Source organism: Perna viridis, chromosome 3 (genome assembly GCF_037379345.1).
Source record: "Perna viridis isolate PV_CMFRI_1.1 ecotype Kerala chromosome 3, ASM3737934v1, whole genome shotgun sequence".
Taxonomy (NCBI): Eukaryota; Metazoa; Mollusca; class Bivalvia; order Mytilida; family Mytilidae; genus Perna; species Perna viridis.
This window is the reverse complement of record NC_142447.1, coordinates 11,793,703-11,815,844: the sequence shown is the minus strand read 5'-3', so window position 1 is coordinate 11,815,844 and position 22,142 is coordinate 11,793,703. Positions and strand designations below refer to the sequence as shown.

General features: G+C 32.2%; 1 protein-coding gene across 7 annotated transcripts in view; it reads right to left on the bottom strand.

Moving 5' to 3' along the window:
* LOC148621015 (uncharacterized) overlaps positions 1–20,959 on the bottom strand; it is a 100,400-nt gene extending 79,441 nt beyond the window's left edge. For 2 of the 7 annotated variants that reach the window (XM_088575007.1, XM_088575005.1), the window contains exons 1-4: positions 20,655–20,957; positions 5,077–5,138; positions 3,303–3,713; positions 1,419–1,530 (exon numbers count right to left, since the gene is read on the bottom strand). In XM_088575007.1, the coding sequence (XP_088431133.1) occupies positions 1,419–1,530; positions 3,303–3,694 (504 nt within the window). In that variant the 5' untranslated portion in view covers positions 3,695–3,713; positions 5,077–5,138; positions 20,655–20,957. Of the gene's footprint in view, positions 1–1,418; positions 1,531–3,302; positions 3,714–5,076; positions 5,139–5,411; positions 5,635–18,021; positions 18,164–20,654 lie in introns of those variants that run through there. The other 5 variants (XM_088575004.1, XM_088575001.1, XM_088575006.1 and 2 more) reach the window with 5 other exon arrangements.
* Positions 20,960–22,142: the final 1,183 nt, after the last annotated feature.

Genomic DNA, 22,142 nt, shown 5'->3' with positions numbered 1-22,142 from the left:
TAAGAATCATGCAAAATATGATTCATGGGTGAAAAGCCTACATATTTTTATTTTTGATATTTTGTTTAAACATAAATTAATATTTGGCTTTTCATATAATCCATGTTCTTAGGAGATAAAAATTATATAGAATGCACTGTAGATTTCAAAATTAAGATAGATAACTATGTAAATGACACTCAAATACAATAGAATCAATTTGATTTTCAATGTTGATTATCTTCTAAAAGCAGACAGATTTGAATGAATAATTATGCATTTCAAAATATAGACCCATAAAACAACTTAATTACAAAAATAAAAAGACATAGCATTTTATGGGCTGTATCACATTTTACAGATTTTGCATGATTCTTACAAAGACTACTACTTAAATAGATACGGATTTATATTTTTGGTCAATTCTGTATTTTAACTTTAAATTGAAAGTTATAATCTTTATAAAATTATTTATTATGTACATGTATTGTTGAAGATATATGTTATGGGGCACTCAGATGTACCATGTTCTGTACAAGTTATTTGGACACTGATTAAATTTTCAAATTCGTAATTCCGAATTGAAGTATTGTGGGGACAGTTCTATTGCCAGTTAGACCCCTGATACATAGTAGATCAAGGACCCATCTAGGATACAGTTCATTATTAAAAGGAGTTCTCTTCAACACAATACCATTGATCAGGTATGGTCAAGCAGGGACTTCTTCAAATACTATTTTCTTTGTATTTTATAATGATGCCTTAAATATTTCACAATAAAATCACATTTTGTAAAAGCCCATTAATCAAATTTTATAAATAATGCAAGAAAAAAAACTAGAAGAAATCTATGAGTAATTGCTCAATAGTGATACCGGCTTTCAATCATGATACAAGGAAAATAAACCAAGTCCTCAGTAAACAGGAAGTCATTGTCAATTTTTTTCTGAAAATGAATCCCACCATACAACATACCTACAAGAAGAATGCGTAATCTGTCAAGCCACTGTGATAAGTAGTTGCTGAGAAAACTGTGACGGAAAAAATTGTTACGGACACACAAACAAGGGAAAAAGAGTATACCCTTCTACTTCAGAAGGGAGGTATAAAAACAAATATGTATGGATTTATTTTACACGAAAGTAGATGAATAACAACTTTTAATGTCAGTAATTACTATGTATAGTAAATAACTCATCATGTATTTTGTTTTCACAATGCATGTTGTAGGTCACTCAATTTTTTAGTAAAAAAGAAATTGTAATATACATCTTCATAATGAATGGGCTTAAAATAAAGATCACTTGTCTAACTTAATTCTACAAAAATATATTTCCTTCTTTATGATTTTTAGGAGCAATGACTCTGGTTTGGTGGACAATGGTGGTATTTTTCAGAATTCTTTCAAAATAAAAAGCAAATATTATTTTCCATATTACCTTCAACACAATGAAAAACCAATTTTCAGCAGACAAAGTGAAACTCCTACCATTCAAACGCATGTTTATACCATCATATTCAATCTTGGTAGAACTGGATAAGTTTATGGAGCTGCAAATACAAAGAATAATTTTCAAGCAAAGACACAAGAGTACTAATAAATCTTAACTTGTTTCATTCTTAAATATAAATATCAATTCTGTAAAATCCTACGATCTCATAACTTTTGCTTAAATTGAGCAAGACAGCTATAATCAAAAGGTTGTTCTTGTAAAAGTTAACTTGAAAATGTCTTTTTGATTTCATGTATGGTATAGAATAAAAGTGTGGAAACTGTGGACAAAGGAATACTGTCAATGTATTACTTTTTGCGGTTGCTAATTTTCGTGGATTATGTCAAGTGAATATATTTGCTGGTATCAATTTTTGCGGTTTCAAAAAATGGTTAGCGTTATATAGTCTTAAAAATCAATTTAGCGGGTTACTGTTTTTTTTGCTGTTTTCTGTCCACCGCAAAAATAGCGAAAATTTGTACATCAGGAAAATTAGTACCGGTACATTTACAGTACTTTTAAAATCTGGGCACCGGAGAAAGCTTAATCAGACAGAAATTTTAGGACTCAAACTATATCAAGCTAAATTTGCATATAGAAAATCACACAAAAGATGCACATGCCAGATAAGCATCATGGGATACACAGGTGGGTAAATGTAATGATAATTATCAATCAGCTGTAATTGATATAAGTAACATTTTTCAAGTCAATATTCTAATCAATAATCATCCCAAAATCTGATTACATGTAATTTAATTTAATCAATTATGATCGTATGTTCAAAAAGGTTATTTCAGTATAAAAAATATTTTTTCAATAAATTGTGTTTTTCTCAATTTCAATTGTATGATATATTACAAAATATGAATGCAAAGCATTAGACTTACCTATCACTACCAGAACCACATAATGGGGGTGACAGAATTAGACTTACCCATCACTACCAGAACCACATAATGGGGGTGACAGAATTAGACTTACCTATCACTACCAGAACCACATAATGGGGGTGACAGAATTAGACTTACCAATTACTTCCAGAACCACATAATGGGGGTGACAGAATTAGACTTACCAATTACTACCAGAACCACATAATGAGGGTGACAGAATTAGACTTACCTATCACTACCAGAACCACATAATGGGGGTGACAGAATTAGACTTACCAATTACTTCCAGAACCACATAATGGGGGTGACAGAATTAGACTTACCAATTACTTTCAGAACCACATAATGGGGGTGACAGAATTAGACTTACCTATCACTACCAGAACCACATAATGGGGGTGACAGAATTAGACATACCTATCACTACCAGAACCACATAATGGGGGTGACAGAATTAGACTTACCAATTACTTCCAGAACCACATAATGGGGGTGACAGAATTAGACTTACCAATTACTACCAGAACCACATAACGAGGGTGACAGAATTAGACTTACCTATCACTACCAGAACCACACCAATTGGCAGAATGGAAATACATTTACCAATCACTATAAGAATCACACCATTGGGATGATAAAAACAGACTTACCAATTACTACAGAATCATACCACAGAGATGATAAAAACAGACTTACCAACCACTACAAGAATCACACCATTGGGATGATAAAAACAGACTTACCAATTACTACCAGAACCACACCACAAAGATGATAAAAACAGACTTACCAACCACTACAAGAATCACACCACAGGGATGATAAAAACAGACTTACCAATCACTACCAAAATCACACCACAGGGATGATAAAAACAGACTTACCAATCACTACCAGTATCACACCACAGGGATGATAAAAAAAGACTTACCAATCACTACCAGAACCACACTTGTATCTGACCCAGAATGATAATGTATATTCTTGTCCAGTAAAACTTTTTGTAACATTACAATCAAATAAATTGCTAGATGTGTAATGTACATATCCATTGCTTGTGATACTGTTTGATGGGGCATCAATGAATTGATTGCATGATAAACTTAAGTTTAAAATTTTGTCTGGAATAGGCGTTGAATGTCTCCCAGCACAGAACTCTTTGTAACAGTCTACATCCGAGCACGCTTGTTCAACTGAAATTCCTTTTGATTTAGAAGCTATGTCAGAAATGATAGAATTAGGTTGTATAAAATTGTCGGCATGAGTGTTCAGTATAGTAATACTAAGAATGTGTATTAAGAGTAGTCCTTTATGCTGCTCCATTTCCTCAGTAAGATGATGACTGAAAATATATAGGAACATATAACTAGTACTTTTAATTGTGACAAAAGTTTAGCGCTAATTAAGTACTTCTCCATCTAAGAATCAGGCAAAATGTGTATAAGATGTGGCACAGAAGGAAAAAAACACAGAGATTTTGTTGCATTAACCAAGTATTTATACCTGATAACCTCCAGAAATAACTATCAAAGTGTTTGCAAAAAATTGATTGGCCTTTTTAAGATACTGATAGGTCAAATTTAGTTGAAATGTACTAGAGAAAAATGGTGGGAAAATTTTCCAATACTTTTTCCTTATATAAGCAATCAAAAAATATATAAGTCACAGATGCTTCAGGATAAATTTAAATAGCTGTTCAATATATTTAGATGTATTGAATATATCTGTGGCCAAAAAAGACCAAATTGAGAAATATGATGTGCCACTCATTGCCCGATTCTTACACAGAATTGTACTTTAATAGTCACATAATGTTTTTAAACTAAGTACAGTTACATTTGTCTCAAGTGACCTTACTAAGGAGAGCAAAATCACCTAACACAGGTGGTCTTTATATACAGATTTATTTTTATATGAATCTATGTAAATACAAAAATCTCATCACATTCCTTCTGAATATTTCAGAAAGTTAATTTAGAAACTAGAAACACTGTGATCAAGCTCACCATAGAATAACCTCCTTTAAAGTGAGTTTTAAAAATGTTATATGTAAAAACCTTAACATGGATTATCACCCTTTGGAGTCCTTCAAATATAATTATATTGTAAAAACCTGAACATGGATTATCACCCTTAGGAGTCCTTCAAAGATAATTATATTGTTAAAACCGTAACATGGATTATCACCCTTAAGAGTCCTTCAAAGATAATTATATTGTTAAAACCTGAACATGGATTATCACCCTTTGCAGTCCTTCAAATATAATTATATTCTTTATATTATATTCTACATGTGATGCTCAACCTTCCTATGAAATTCAATTAAAATCCCTTTAGCAGTTCAGGAGGCATCAATCACATTTGTAAGGTTTTAACATGTAAAACCCTTAAGTTGGATTACCTCCCTTTTTACAGTTTCTTTGAATATATATTATTCTAGAACAACAAAATAAGTTTTAAATTGGGTTTGTGCTGCTTATCTCTCCATCTAAAATTTTTTGTCTTTTTTTTCTTTTGTTCTTGAATATGTTTTTGTCCACGTATTTCCCCTTTATGATATCCATTCATTTTTCATTGGTGCTTATTTACATTCATGTTTCTTAAATCAATAACTTCCTTAAATTAACATCAAGTCGCACCATAGTCGTTAGACTCTTGTTCATTTACAAACAACTTTTATCATTATACTTTTAAATGATACAAACCTTGGTAACTATCATCACAGTTATGATCCTGTGATAATATCCAACACTCAAGGTATTTCAATCTGTAAATAGACCAAAAAAAGATATAAATAATACATTAATACCTTTTGAAGATAACACTTCAAATTTCTTTTCATTTAAATGTACTTAAGCTTTATATTTCAAAAAATCAACCCAACTCACATTTAAGTTTCATCAAATTTACAGAAAGGAAATGAAACCAGTGTGTTTAAGAATCAGCTTATGGTAGAGGTGATTCATGGTGTAGAAAAACCCACCAAACAAATTGTACTTTATAGATCTACATATGATATATTTTTACTATTGATATTTACTTCTGTATTCAGATCTGTATTTTTTTTAGAAAATCATTCATTCATCTCCAATTAAAATCAACCAAATCAAACCAAATCAAGAGCAAAAATTTGTCTAAACCGCAAATTCCATACACATTGTCTAAAGTGCAAATTCCATACACATTGTCTAAAGTGCAAATTCCATACACATTGTCTAAAGTGCAAATTCCATACACATTGTCTAAAGTGCAAATTCCATACACATTGTCTAAAGTGCAAATTCCATACACATTGTCTAAAGTGCAAATTCCATACACATTGTCTAAAGTGCAAATTCCATACACATTGTCTAAAGTGCAAATTCCATACACATTGTCTAAAGTGAAAATTCCATACACAATATCTAAAGTGCAAATTCCATACACATTGTCTAAAGTGCAAATTCCATACACATTGTCTAAACTGAAAATTCCATACACATTGTCTAAAGTGCAAATTCCATACACATTGTCTAAACTGAAAATTCCATACACATTGTCTAAAGTGCAAATTCCATACACATTGTCTAAAGTGAAAATTCCATACACAATATCTAAAGTGCAAATTCCATACACATTGTCTAAAGTGCAAATTCCATACACATTGTCTAAACTGAAAATTCCATACACATTGTCTAAAGTGCAAATTCCATACACATTGTCTAAACTGAAAATTCCATACACATTGTCTAAAGTGCAAATTCCATACACATTGTCTAAAGTGCAAATTCCATACACATTGTCTAAACTGAAAATTCCATACACATTGTCTAAAGTGCAAATTCCATATACATTGTTTAAACTGAAAATTCCATACACATTGTCTAAAGTGCAAATTCCATACACATTGTCTAAACTGCAAATTCCACACACAATTTATATGACTTTTCACTTGAAAGTGCAAAAACTAAACAACAAACTAAGACCAGTTACGCATTCTGTAACTTTTCCTGAATTAGAAATAAAAATGAATTTGGTGTGGGTTTTTGACATGGCTATGCATGAATCATCTCCTGTCTTTATTTTTTATAGAGATACATGTATTGATAATCTAATCTTTCAATAGAATAGTAAGTACCAGTATATCTTTATTTTATTGATGAGGAAATTGACTCAGAGTTTCCTCAGAAATCAAGATAATATAATTCATGGCAGTATATCAAGTTATATAAATCACTAAGTTACAATGACTTCAGAAACAAGGAAGTGAATATTTCTGTGGGTTGTAAGCAGCATACAAAATCAATTCAATATATTAAATAATTCAATAACATTTAAGTGAAATAAGATAAACACAGCATAGTCTCAGACAAGAATTTAACGTCCAATAGAATATTCTTTATTTAAATATATAGATCCATTTTTTTTATAATTGATAAAATAAATCTTCCACTGGTGTTGCAATTAAAGAAGCAAGAATTATAATAAACAGAGTGCAAAGTTTGAATAATATTGAATATTGGTTCGATAGTTAAATAAATTAGGTATGCCATAAGTGTGACAGACAGGTCAAGTAGAAGAAGAATAGTCTTTATAGCTTTCTAAAGCTGGACTCTTGACCTTACCATACTATTGTCACAAGAATCATTTAATCACTACAAAGCATCTTAGTTACTCATCCGGTTTTCATATCATAAAATAAATCTCTAATTGTCATTTTTTTTCTCTTCAAGGGCAATAACTCCAACATTGAACAATAGATCTTTATGAAAAATTAAGCAGAGGTCGGTCTCACCATGCTGATTGATTTCCCCCCCCCCCCCCAGAAAATTAGGCTAAACCCCTTGGTTTTTAAGTTATCTCAACTAAAATCCATTTCAGGACCGATAACTCATTCATTCTTTAATACAACTTTCTGAAAATTTCAGCAAAAGTCCATCCCATCATGCTGAACAATTTTACCCCACCAGACTTTAATTAAACCCAACTGTTTTTGAGTTATTGCAATAATTCTATAATTTGACCTGGATGGTCTATTTTTAGTAACAATGGCCACATTTTTTGCCAGATCAAAAATCCCCAAACAAGGCTTGTTAAAAATACCCTCAGGCATTCAGGCAAAGTTTGGGTTACAATCTATTGAGTAGTTTCAGAGGAGAAGATGTTTGAAAAAATTAACGGAAGACAACGGATGATGACGACAGACACAGTGATGGCAATGGCTCACATGGCCTTTCTGCTAGGTGAGCTAACAAGCCATTTTTCAGCTCTGATCTTTTTTACAGTTTCTAACAATAGCCAAAGACTACCAATTTTTATTCTTTCAAAATAACTTGATTCCAGGGCCTAATCCATTGGGGGTACAAAAGCTGGAATATGCCAAAAATGTGTGATCTTGATTTTTAATTTGTTATCATCCAGTAGATCAGGAATTCCATATATGACTAATAATGAAGTTATATGATTCAGAGAACTTGGTATATTAATAATTATGTACATGTAATATACTCAATATATAGACTTCCCAAGTGTACAGGAAATATTAACTTGCTAGTTCACACAAAACTTCTAAAGTAAAAAAAAATGAAAGCTGAATTCATTTTTTTTAAAGGATTTTAAAATTCAAGTTCAAGAAAGAATAACAAAATGTGCACACAGTACATCATGTTGAGAATACTCCCACTCAACCATTTCTGTCAAATTAATTCATATGGTAAACATAAGTTGATAAGTGAGGAACCTGAAAAGAGGAGACATGGTTCAAATCATCATGCAAAAATATCTTAGCATTCCCTCAACCATGGGTCAATAGATGGACGGATGGACTGACAAGGTAATTGCAATATAGCTCCCACTCTAATGAGTGCAAGTATAATCAAATGCTTCGCAGGGCTCAGCTTGAATCAACGGCAAAGGTCAAACCCTGAACAGTTATGGCAAGTATTGACACACTATTTAAACTAGATACAGCTTTGATTATTATTGTAATTAGACATTTAACACAGGATAAGATTTCGACCCATTTTGGCTGCTAATTATTAAATGGTTCCAGTCACATTCTCCAAAGTCAATCCTACTTTTCTTTAGGGGTATGGTATTGTGTGTTATAATTTCTAAGTGATACATAACCTTTTACTCAAGTCATTATACTGAAATCAGAAAGTTTCTTGTTTCCAGCCCCTTTAAAACCCCTAATTCTTAACTGGTGCAGGCCACAACCCTAAAAATCAATCACTGTCCCCTTTTGTTGTATGGCACAATGTAGTAAAATCTAAAAGAGATCCATTTATTTTTACTCTGGACATCAAGACATTTTTACTCTAGACATCATGAAAACACTTGTTCCTTGTCCCCATTTATGCACCTCATTCCAAAATGGTTGGACTATAACCCCTTAAATCAATACAAACCTTCCTGTTGTTGGTTTTGAACATTGTTGTTTAATTTTATAACGATCAACCAACTGACATTTATGTTATTGCACAAAAACTAAAGCATCTACAGATGACTACAGTGCCTCACCATTAAATGACTGCAATATTTTTGTGGTCATATAAAAAGAACGGGCTTCTATCCCCACCCGCTAAGCAACAAAGGGACATAATAATGGTATTTGTCCCATTGCCCATCCGTCCCTCTATAAGGTCTTGTGGATGCATATCTTCAGTAACACAACAAACATAAATTCAAGTGCTTTCAACATTTTACTTCCAGATCTTTTATAAGTGAACTACTTACACAATAATGAAAGACAATTTTTTTGGAAAAAAAATCCCCATTTTTTATGTTTTAAAACTTCCCTACTAGACTTCATAATACTTAAAGAAAAGTAAGTACTGATACTTAGTGCCTTCCCTAAATATTTTATGGCCATTTTGGTTCAAGCATTGTTAAATTCTAGATTATTTCCCCTTTAACACAATGTAAAATGTTTTTGAAAAATAAAATAACCTCTCTACCTACCTACCCTATTTTTTTGTGTGGTAGCAAGAAATAAGACTATTATTTCTATTGGTCTTATACTGTTTAGTAGGTTATTTTGGCTGGTGTAAAATTTTGTGATTTGGAGCAAAAAAGTGTGCCAAAAATTTAGGCGATTTTAATTTTGACAGATGCTGAGTTGTGCTCCAAGTGTTTAAGCTCAGAGTTAATAATTTACAGAGTATATTTTGTCATTTTTTGACATAATGCTAATATATGCCAAAATTAGCACCCCAAGAAAATTACCTGCAATACAGTATAACATGGGTAAAGAGACTTTTTTCATGTTTTTTTTTGCTCCCAACATAACTGAAAATAAATGGCTGGCAAAAATTAGTTACATTACACTATTCACAATATAATAAGGTAGTGCTGCAACCCCCCGAGTTGATAGTGGAGATAAAAGTGACAAAGGTCTAAGGAACAAAACCAAGTTAACAGTCAGTATTTAGAACATTTAAACCTGTCTAAAGCAAGCCCTTTGTTTCACACTGAAGTTTTTGTTTGGTATCGGTAAGCTGTTTGGTTTACACATATTTCAAATTCACTGATGGTGACACAAAAGAACATTCATGCCAGAAGATGTCTGGTTAAGACAAGTTTTCAATTTATTCATGGTTCATTTAAAGAGGTTTTACTGTATTCCTGACACATTTGTTTCTGACAAGATTCAGCTAAGTATATTTTATTAAAACAACAAAAGGTCAACTTTATTCCTGTATCTTTTAAAAAAGGATTAGATTTGTGTCCACCAAGTCAGAATCAAAATAAATGATTATAGGAAAATTAAAATCCAAGTACTGGGGACAATAATAAAGTTTACTCTTGCAAAGTGCTAATTCCATGTAAAATCTATATAATTTTTATCTCAAAAGCACAAAACAAATGAAAAACAAAGACTGTTGGTCAATTACTGATTCTGTACAATTAAGTGAATTTGGTGGGTTTTCGACATGCACGAAACACCAGCTATCTAATTTTTATAAAAACTGCAACTTAAAACATAATTATCAGTGCTTCTTATCTAACTATTGTATTTGTAAAGTAATTTATTGTCCCCCACCACTACAAAAGGGAACATAAAAATACCAGTGTCCATCTGGTCGCACTTGAGGACATAACTCCTGGGAAACTGCTAGACGGATTTTGTTATAATTTTGTAGGATTGTTAGTCACCATTTGCAGTTGATGATATTGTGCCACCATGTTGATTGAACAAATTTTACAGGAGAAATGGGACTTTTGCACATTTTTTTTTTTTGCACAAAAGGGGCTATTGGATGCTTGTTTTGTATATATGTAAAACCTGATTCATCAAATGTTTTGACCAGTTACACAATTTTTTTAACAGATCTTGTATGATGAGGGTCTATTTATAGACACTTTTCACTCTAAGCAAACTAAATATACTTCTCCTGTGAGATAATGTAAATGTAACACTTTCTCTAAAAAGACTTCTTGATGTTCAACCAAATTTTTCATGGAAATTGTCACATTTTTTTTCAAGGAAATACTTACTGGGCCTCCTCTAAAATTAACATGAAATGGACCCTTTCAAATGGTATATACTTGTATATGATATTTTATCTTCCATCTAATATTTATTTATATTTCTCTGTTTTATGGACATCCCTGGTAATTTTAACCACCTGCAGTTACTTTACTAGTAAGGATACTTAAAAAATTTAAAGCTCAAAAGCCTAACACTTACTTATACCTCATAAGACTGAAAACTTTAATGTTTACTACTTCAAGTCTTGTACTTGTACATGTAATATGCAATGTAAGCAACAAAATTAATCAAATGAAATGATGATAGCATAAACATCTCATCTAATCTGGAAAGCCTGAATCTCTCACCTTGTCAAAAACAGGCTTTTTAGCCTTCTAAAGCTGGACTCTTGACCTTACTGTAAATGTACTATTGTCACAAGAATCATTTAATCAATAGAGAGCATATTAGTAACCTACCCAGTTTTCATATCATAAAAAAATCTCTCAAGGTCATTTTTTTTACTCAAGGGCAATAACTCAACCATTGATCAACAGATCATTATGAAAATTTTGGCAAAGTCTGTCTCATAATGATGATCAATTTTACCCTGTCAGAAATAAGCTCAACACATTTGCTTAATAGTTTCTTCCCAAAATCTTCAATTTGACCCCCTATGGTCCATTTTCAATAACATCGGCCAAGGTTTTTGCCAGATCAAAAATCCCAAAACAAAGATTGTTAAGGATATTGTGAGTTACATTCATGCCAAGTTCGGTTACAATCCATCCAGTAGTTTAGGAGGAAAAGATTTATTTTAAAGTTAGAAATAAAAAATTTAAAAAATTTGGAAAAAAATCCATTTTAGGACCCACAACTAATTCATCTTTCTGAAAATTTTGGCATAAGTCCAACTTATCATGCTGAACAATGTGACTCCCTAACAGATTTTACTTCAACCCAACAGTTTTTGAATATATGCAAAATTCTGCAATTTGACCCCTATGGTCTATTTTTCATAAAAGTCACCATCACAAGGTAAAAATTCCCACACATAGTTTGTTAAAGATGTTCTACTGAACATTTATGCGAAGTTTTGTTTAAATCCATCCATTTGTTTCAGAGGAGAATATTTTCAAAGCTGCAAAATTTAAATTCTGGAAAAAAAACAATTTCAGGACTTATAACTCATTCATCAACAAGACTTTATGAAAATTTTGGCATGGATCCATCCCATCATGCTGAACAATTTTACGTTTTTTAGATACATATAAACCCAACTCCTCTTGAGTTAAATTTTGTACCAAATTCTGCAATTTGACCCCCATGGTCTATTTAAAGTAACAGTGGCCATGTTCTCCACAAGTTCAAAAATCCCCATGCATTGTTTGTTTAAGATGTTCTATGGAACATTTATGCTAAATTTGGTTTCATTCCATCCAGTAGTTTCAGACTTCAGATGAGAAGTATGAAATGTAAAATTCAGGAAAAAAATACATTTCAGGACCCACAACTCATTTATTCATCAATGGATCTTTCTGAAAACTTTGGGTCCATCCCACCATGCTGAACAATTTTACCCTCCCACAGATTTTAGCGTAACGAAACTCTTATTTATTTCCCAAATTATGCAATTTGACCCCAATGGTTTATTTTTAGTAATGATGGCAATGTTTTTTGCCAGCTGCAGCCATGAAACAAGTGAAAGCTATAAATTTACAGCCTGCTGATGTTAAATGATTGTTAATTTTTTTAAATATTGTCAGAGAATGGCAATAAAATCATTTGGGTCAGACTAATTTCTATGGGTAGGTAAGGTAAGGGGAAATTTAATTTCAAGTTTAGCCTTAGTTGTTTATATACGCATAAAATATAAAACTATTAAAGCATGCTGGTAGTATTTTTGCATTAGTACATGTAAAACGAATGCATAACATTGATGATTTAGCATTTTATCCCAGATTTAACAACCTGATATCAATGAATTTGTCTTAAATGTAGGAGTCTTTTTGTTTGTTACATCTAGCCATGCTAAAAAGGTTCTGAAGATTTACTGAAACATTAGCACCAGATAAACAACAACTTAAATAAAAATAAGCTACATTTTATCAGCTGTTTTACTTTAAAATGATTGGGATGTTGTGACATGAATTCAAAGGCTATCAACTGCATAAATCTGTGCATTTCAGAACCAACAACAAAAGAATGGATAAATCAGTTTATTGAAATAAATTGTCACAAAGAAAAATTGAATGTGCATTTTTTTGCACATGAAATAATATGGTTTCTACAAACAAATGGAAACATTGTTTAACAACACCACCAAGTTTAGTTAAACCCAGAGAAAAAGAATATTTAAAGATCACCCTACCTATATTTACCCCATTTTTATTTTTTTTTTTGCTTAGCTTAGTACATTTCTTTGGCAATTCTTTATGAAATTCCACAAAACTATCATTTTTCAAATTGACCAAATTTAAGTAAATGCTACAAACTCAAAGCTAAGACTGAAGCATTTTTTTTTAAATTCTACACATTAAAAAATTTGAAGTTAAGTACCTTTATTCAGAGTTTCTGCTCTTGGGGAAAAATGAAGAAGATACTTCCCATTAGAAGAATGATGATGAAATATGATTGATTAGGCCTGATTAAGCAAACAAAAAACATACCCGGTGCATTTTGCCCCCTTAAAACTCACACTCCAGTACATTTTGCCCCTCAAACCCATACATTTTGTTTATGCAAACAAGACCAATCCAATAAGTCAGAAAAATGGTAAAAAGAATAAATGATCCCAATCTAATACACAAAGTACAAGTAACATTTTTGTATTCCTTTATCAAATATTAATTGTTTGAAATATAAAAAGTATATATATATGTAAATATATAGTGCAAAAACACCCAGGGTGAACAAGGTATAACATGAAACCACCCATGACAAACAGAAGAATAGGGTGAAACAATCTCAAGGCAAGCACAACTCAATCCAATATATAGTCACTGAAGTCAAGACTAAGATTAGCAATACATGAAAATTATCTCTACAATAAACTATTTCTGTAACTTAGCATCCTCTGGACATTTCACAAGTTAAACAAAAATCAAACTGCAAATAACTGTCTCCTAAATTAATTTTATTTTTCTATCCATATTATTACTCCTTGGGGTGACTAGTATCAATTGGCCATACTTCATTAGTTCATAGTCATGACCACCCTTAAACTGTTTATGATTTCTCTAGCAAAAGTGAAAAGAAAGAAAGAAAATGAAAAATACATACAAATGTATTAATAGGGGACAAAGTCCTCATAATGCCATTATTAATGGTAATCAATGTGAACTTAACCTTTGACCTTAGAAGCATTGAGAGCCTGATTTCAGTCTGACAGGAAGTTAACCTGTAATACCAAGGGTGATACAAAGTAAGGATCTTTTTTAGTTTTATATCTTTAACGATTTTAAATATTAATAACTTGTGTCTTTTAAGGTTTTACTATATTATGAAGAAAATAAAACCTAGTTGTAAAAGTGTAGAAGGCATTATCATTTTTTTTTAATATCAATATATATTCAACTTTGTCTCATACTATTTGGTGAAGAATTGTATACATATTCAGCCCTTGATGGCACAGCCAGCAGACATGTGGTTGATTACATTGGAATGTAATTGATTGAATTAAAATTACTTTTACATTTTATGAGTAATTACAATTTAATAATTTCTTTTGTACAATGTAATTGATTAAATTACAATTAGTTTCATCATGTAATCATGATTACTTTTGATTACTTTATACTTTTTCTCAAAGATAGTCCCTAATACCACAAATTCAAACTTTTTTGGTGTATGTATTATGAAACATTCTATGGAAACATTCTATGGAAATACAAGCTCTTATGAGGTAGATAATAAACTCAGTGTGTTTTCAAAACATAAGTACATGTAGAACAAAACAATGTTTGCAATGGATGTGATTTTTTGTGTTGCCTGATATGACTGACATGCATAATTTGCATTTTGCTTTGACTGGACCTTCAACTGGAATTTCAAACAAAAACTAAGAGGTATCTTTGGCATCTTTGGCATGATCCGAAGACAGAATGACAAACACAGATAAAGTTTACATTTATGTTTGAACAAGAACTCACTCATTTTTCACTTGATTAATTCCGACTGGATTAATAGTGAATACATTTAATTATAATGTTTATAAAATCAATGATCTTCAAGCTACAGGAGAAAGAAGATTCAGGCTAAGATATAAACTTAAACCAGCATTTGTTTGTTTAGTACAGGTAGCTGAAATGGCTTTAATTTCACACCTATTTTCAATATTTGATTGATAGTTTTTGTATGAAGTGGCAAAAAGTAAATGATTCAGAAATTATATTTTTATTATAATTTTATATGCAACCAGCATACATTGTGAATGAAATAAAGGTTGCATTAAAGGACTTTTGAACATATTTAGAATTATCTTCAGTGTGAAACTTTACTAAATCATATTTTATAAAAGGGAAAAATGTCCATGTGGTAGCCCTTTGATTGATAGAATAAGCAGCAAAATACTAGGTCAGATATCAAAAGAATCTCTTTTCCCAAAAAAAGTACTCAGAATGTAAAGAAATAAAAATAATCAAATGTAATCAGATTTAGTAATCATGATTACTGTCCCTGTAATTAATTAAAATTAAATTACAAGTAATCATAATTCAAAGAGCGAGCACCAAGAAAAGGTGTGAGCTCTACGGTTATCATATGTACTATCTAATTTTCCATAAGGTTCCCAAATATACTAATGAAAAAAAGTCATGTCCCAAAAGTAACAAAAAGTGACTGTCCTTACGGAAAAAATTTACCATTTCCCTCAATCAAACAAATAAAAATATATAGGTTAAGATTACATTTCAGTAAAAATAACTTCATCTTTTCCGATACTTGTTTTCGAGTCTTATCAATTTTTTTACTTATTTAAAGAAGTGAATATGTCGTGTTTTTAAAAAGTTTGGGAAAAACATGAATGTACGTACATGTATCTCTGCTGTTCCACAATAGCTGTTGTCAAGAACCTAACCCACCTCGGAAAAAATGTAATTCCGATTGTATAATCCAAATTGAAACATAGCTTTTCTAAGATAGGAAAGGCAATCATTTTATTTTGGATTTTTCAACTGTTAGTTGCTTCTGAATTTTGTGTACATCACATGATATGCGTAAAATATTCCCACCTCTGTGGAGAACCGTAATATATTTCTGATATCTGCACAAATTAATCTAGTTGATCCACTTAAACTGAAAAGGATGTTGCTAGAGATGCCCTTAAGGGTTAAAAATTGTACAGTATGGCAAAGTACTACAAAATCTTCGACCATTTTGAAAGCATGGAGGAAAGAGGGGGTTGGGGGCTAGTGGCTGGGATCTTCTTTGAAAAAAAAAATAAATGCTAAAATTTTAGAAAAACATATTTTTACTCATTCATTGAATAAACAAAAAAAATTTACCCCATTATAAAACAAAGCAGATTTTCAAATAAAAATATTGATTTCGCTTGCTGCCTTCACTATTCTTACACTCAGGTGCCAAAAGTTTGTCAACTTTCACATGTACGCTAGTTCGGCCACGCCCCCTTTTAATTTTTCCGATACCGATAGTGACAATGTCAATGCATGTCAACTTTGTAATTGTTGGTTTAAAAATAGTAAAATAAGTAACTTTTACGGTGACTGGGTAAAAAATGATGTCATTTTCTTTGTTACGTCATTATTCGCGTGTTTGTAAACATGGGGAAGAGAGGTAAAGATCTTGATGTTCAAACCAAAGAAACCATTCTATCTATGGTTAGGAGTGGACTTAAGTCGTCTAAAGTGGCAGAAATCTTGGAGATACATAAGTCTACAGTTTCCAAAGTTTTGAAGAGGTATAGAGAACGTGGAAACAACAAAAACGCACCAAGGAAAGGACATCCCAAACTTTTGACAGTTCGCGGAGAAAACGCATTGACAAGGATTGTAAAGAAAGGCCGCCGGAAAACTTTGAACGACATAACAGCGGAACTTAATAGTGATACACCTGTGAAACTGTCTCGTAGAACAGTTCAACATGAATTGAAGAGGCTTGGGTATAATAGGAGGACAGTAGCGAAAAAACTTGGAGTACGCGAGGTTAACAGGAAGAAACGCCTACAATTCTGTCGTGGAAAACTACATTGGACAGCTAACCGTAACTGGAAGAGAGTTATTTTCAGGGATGAGATGACTATTGTTATAAAACCGGATGGTAAAGTGAAGGTATGGAGAAAACAAAACGAAAAATGGTGTGGTTATTGTCTTGGATATCTGAATCAGGGCCCAACTCGTAGTCTGAAGCTTATTGTTTGGGGTACTATTACTTACTTCGGACGAGGACTGCTTTCATTCGTTGACGGAAATATGAACTCGGAGAAATATATCAAGACTTTAGATGACTTTTTATGGCCTGTTATCATTAAACACTTTCCGAATAATGACTTTCAGTTTATGGATGATAACTGTCCCGTGCACAGGTCCTGAGAAACCGAAGCTTGGAAGCAGCGAAATGGAATTCAACCGTTTTTCTGGCCACCACAGAGCCCGGACTTAAATCCGATTGAGAATGTTTGGCTGGTCTTGAAAAATCACATAAAAAGAAACATTTTTCACATTAAAGACACGGAGGACCTAAAACGCGAACTTCGGAAGGCCTGGAATAAGATCAGTGTAACATACCTGCAGAGCCTATACGGAACATTGCCAAAACGTTGCCGACAAGTGTTAATGTCTAAAGGATTTATTACAAAATATTGAAGTTTTATGTCATAAATAAAGGTATGATTTTTAATTTTTATTGTGACGTTTGTTGTTTACAATAACGCCATCTTGAAAAAAAGTTGACAAACTTTTGGCACCTGAGTGTAGTCTTAGGAGTCTTGCACAGAGAGTACAAGTACATTGTATGGTACAGCTCGCTGATAAACAAGACAAAGCCTACTCCATATTAATTAATGATTACATCTCATTACATGCACAAATATAATCGATTACAGCTGATTACATTTACATTTAACGATTATCACGTCTGGGCATATGCACTTGTTTTTATCAAATTATTTATACATTACGAGTTGTGATCAGAACTTAATAAAATGATATTAACATATATCATTGTATGCAATAGTTACCACTGGGGCGGTTTTCTGCACCTGGATTGTTACTCGAGTAAAAATACTTCATGTTCGCATATTTAGAAGAATTTTTTTTCTTTTTGGTACCTAGAAACGAGAGAAGCTGCTTTTTTCAATACCGGAAGCATCTATTGGTACATTATTCATCCAGTCGGAGACGGTTTTAACTCCAGAAATCCGTGTCTATCGAATAGTAAAGTAAAATTTCAAAATAAAATGAAAATTAGCATCCTTCTTCGAATCTCAAAAATTAAATTCGTCTGAACAATCCTCATAGTCAATTATGATTGTTTGAAGTGTTAATTGAAATGCGGAAGCCATTTAAAAGGTGCCAATCTGACGATCGAATTCCAAAGAGTAATCAAGGGAACCAAGGTTATAGCACAAAGATAACACAAAGAATGCTGAAATAATCCAATTTGTTCAATCTGTAAAACGAGACGAAACAGTTAAAGAATAATTTAAACACGTATTTACATTCATCAATGCGAAAGGCAATTGCTTTGCGAACATGTATGTCACGTTAGTTTTAGTAGCCATTGGCACTGGCCTCTTAAAAACTGGGTTAAGTAAAGGCACTTTGGAAAAGGAATTTGGGGCTAAAACATCAAGTTGACTAGGTGTTAATCCTGTAAGTGTGTCAGGGATGTATTCGTTGGAAGAAAGTTTTGAGCACAATAAAATTTGACATTTAAGAGCCAAAGCATATATCAGGGGTGGATTCAGAGACTTTGAAAAGGATGGGTGCCAGTAGGGTTACCTCATAAAAAGGGGGTGCTAGGATATTATTTACCACTTTTTGTCAATTGTACACATGGAAATGATAAATTTTCCAATAAAAAGAGAGGTGCCAACCCTCTGCACCCCTTCCACCAATTCAACCTATGAGCATTTGGAATGTACGCAAAAATAGTCCTACGCAGAAATTACCTCTGTTCCTCGTAGTGCTGTGAAAAAAGTTCTCATCTTATTTAAAAAAATTAAACAGTTTCTGAAAGGAAAAACATTTCTGTACATTTTATAGGTGCATTTTGCTTCTTGTGATGTGAAGCATAATCTCCATAATGATTTCTAAATATACCCCTATCTTGTGAAAACACTTGGATTTCCCATGCTATTTATAGACCCTTCACTTCCGGTGACCAGTACTGCACTGCAAGTCTGCTAACCCCACATGCCATTCTGAGGATTGTGAGCTGACATATGTAGAATTATGCCGATATATAGTCCTCTGCAGGTTAAAGTTAACGTAAAGTCCAGAGAAGCCATTTAATATTGTGAAGTTAGCATAGAAGCCTATGGGAAGTGGAATTAGTGGTTTCTAGCCTTTAAAAATGAATAGACATTTGATTACCACAATACTAGCATAGTTCTGTTAATAATTATAGGTCTCTTATACTAGATAGTTTTCTATTTACTCTTTACTTTAGTCTATGTATTCCCATATTCAGCACGAGGAGACGAAAGTGAAAATTCGGAGAGTATTATTTTTTTAAAATTGTATTATCATTTTCATTTTGCATTTTTCACCATCATTTCATTTCATTTTATTTCGTTGTGTATGTAGTGAAGTGTTATTTTTCAGTCAGTCCCCAAATGGGGATTTCCTTGCAGTCAAATGTCTCTTCAGGAGGTTTCAAAATTAACTCGAAAGAGCCATCGCCCTGTCGGTCTTGTTTTCTAATCAATACGACTGATCAATCTGCTCTCTTAAAATCAATAATTTAACTCTTAATGCGTTTAACGTTCTAAGTTTCACTCTTGTATGCCATATAAAAAATCTATGAAATCAATTTGTCTATTTGAATTGAACACGAGGCAGTCATATATCGTGAAAGTACACGGAGATGTACAACTACACTATAAGCAGTGGCGAATCAAAGTGGGGCTCATTTTTTTAGTAAATTTGGTTAATTTCGTGCAAAACAAGGGCTAAAATGATCAAAAATTAGCATAGAATCCCCTTTCAGAATTACAGGGACTGTCTCTGGTAAGGAAGAAACATTTTCCATGATCATTTGTCGAACTAAAATTATACTAGTATGCGCCAGTCATATTTAATTAACACAAGCAGATATATCGACTAAGTAAACGTTAGTAGAAGTAAAGTTTCTTTCATGTGTTGTTCAACTTGTTGTAAATTCTTATTTTTTTATAGTTTCATTTTATCTTCCACACGACAATTAAAACTTTCCTTTGTCTTACAAACATACAAAAATTGAATGACCATAAGTCAACTTCTTGTTTACACTTTCTTATCTTTTGAAGTCGAGTTTCGATCTTATTAGATATGTGCCCGTTTAATCAGAACTATTTTGTATACTACATGTAAAAGGTACATGTACGTATCATTAAAATGATTATTAGAATGAATAAATTCTGATTGACAAGATAGCAACCTGCACAATTTGGTGCGTCTTTGAAAATAATATATAGGTGACATGAAATTTTGGATTAAGGAAAATGTTCACATGAAGTAAACTAAATACCGTGTCATTGTTTTTAAACAATATACAAAAAGATACATTTGATCAGGTGTGACCGCAGTTGAGCATACAACAATGGTAATACAAAATCACCAAAACAGGTTTCCTTCCCCCCCTCAAAAAAAAAAAAAGAAAAATGCCTACCCGAAAACGTCGTGATGTTCTCCTTGGACAGGTTTCTATTTATACATTTACTTCCTCGTGTTGTGATATATTTAAGATTTTAAAGGTAACGGGGTGTTACCTTTAAATTCAAGAGAAAAATCTTGTCCTACTGGTAACTTCTTACAACTGGTGCAAATTCCATTCATTTATCAGTTTACATGTAAAGGATCAGTTTGTATTGGTTCCCTTGATATGTGTGATCAATGTGGCTTCCCCGATGAGATGAATAAGTACTGCTGAAATTGTTAAAAACGACATCCATTTTTAGAGAAGAAAGTGGAAACGGGGAAAGTGTCAATGAGACACCAACCATACACACTGTATAAAAAATCAGTCCGGCAAAGGATGTGGAACGCCGTAGTTGTCATGTATTGCTGAATGACAGTAGCCAAAGTTGTACAATGAAATATAAAGTTGAATTGTCATGATGTTAAATAGAAATATAGAGATACTCGGTTTTGAATCATATATGACGGCTACGGCGTTGCATAAAAGGCATTCGATAAATTATTGTTCAGCGATATAAAACCTAGCACGAGTCGAAACCATGGTAGGTGTTTCGAAACATCCATTTTTTTTTTTGCCTTAATATTTCCATTTAATATGGACTTCCCTGCTTATGACCATTTCTTTAAACTATTGCTGAAAGTTTGCCTATCCCGATCCTGTAATTTTGTAATTACACTTTATTGTGTAAATGATTAACAGGTGTATGGTATATGTACTATTTATATTCAAAACACATCGACACTTTCTTCTATTTTTACGTAATTGTTTTTGAATTTACAGTAAAACGTGGAGGTTTGTGATAGTCGTGAATGATCATGGTGACATCCGTTCTAATTAAGTGTCACTTTCAGAAAAAAAGTTAAACCTCTATTCTTCACAAACACTGCCAATTCCTGCTTAAATATATGGTGTCGGTACTTTTGCGGGTAAATGGCAACTCAGTCATGAACAGAATTACCAACTTCTACCATGGATTTTTTTGTAGAAGACAATGAAAATCTTTGCTTCTACAGAACTATTTTATTCTGGCCCATATATAAATTTGGATTTCCTAATTGTTTCTAAGTAATTAAATGTAACCCAAGAGAACATCTTTGTCAAAAAGATATGTTAACCTAAAAAAATTACTGCTATCTTCTTTTGATCGGACGATTTCGGTGTATTTGCCATCAAAACCAATAATAATTACACATGGTCCATGCACATGACCAGCTTACAAAATATTTCTTGAAAATGGCAGATGAAAAGAAACAAAAAACAAACAAAAACAAAAATAAAAACATGGTTGGAATAAGTAGGCACGCCGTTCTCCTCAGAAGTATAGAAATAAAATGTGATGCAAAATCACACACTCAAAATGTTTATTCCGCTATCAAAATTTCTAATTACACACTCAAAATTATTATTCGCACTAGGATGTTCAATTATGCATCAGATATTGTTAAATAGTACAGAGCA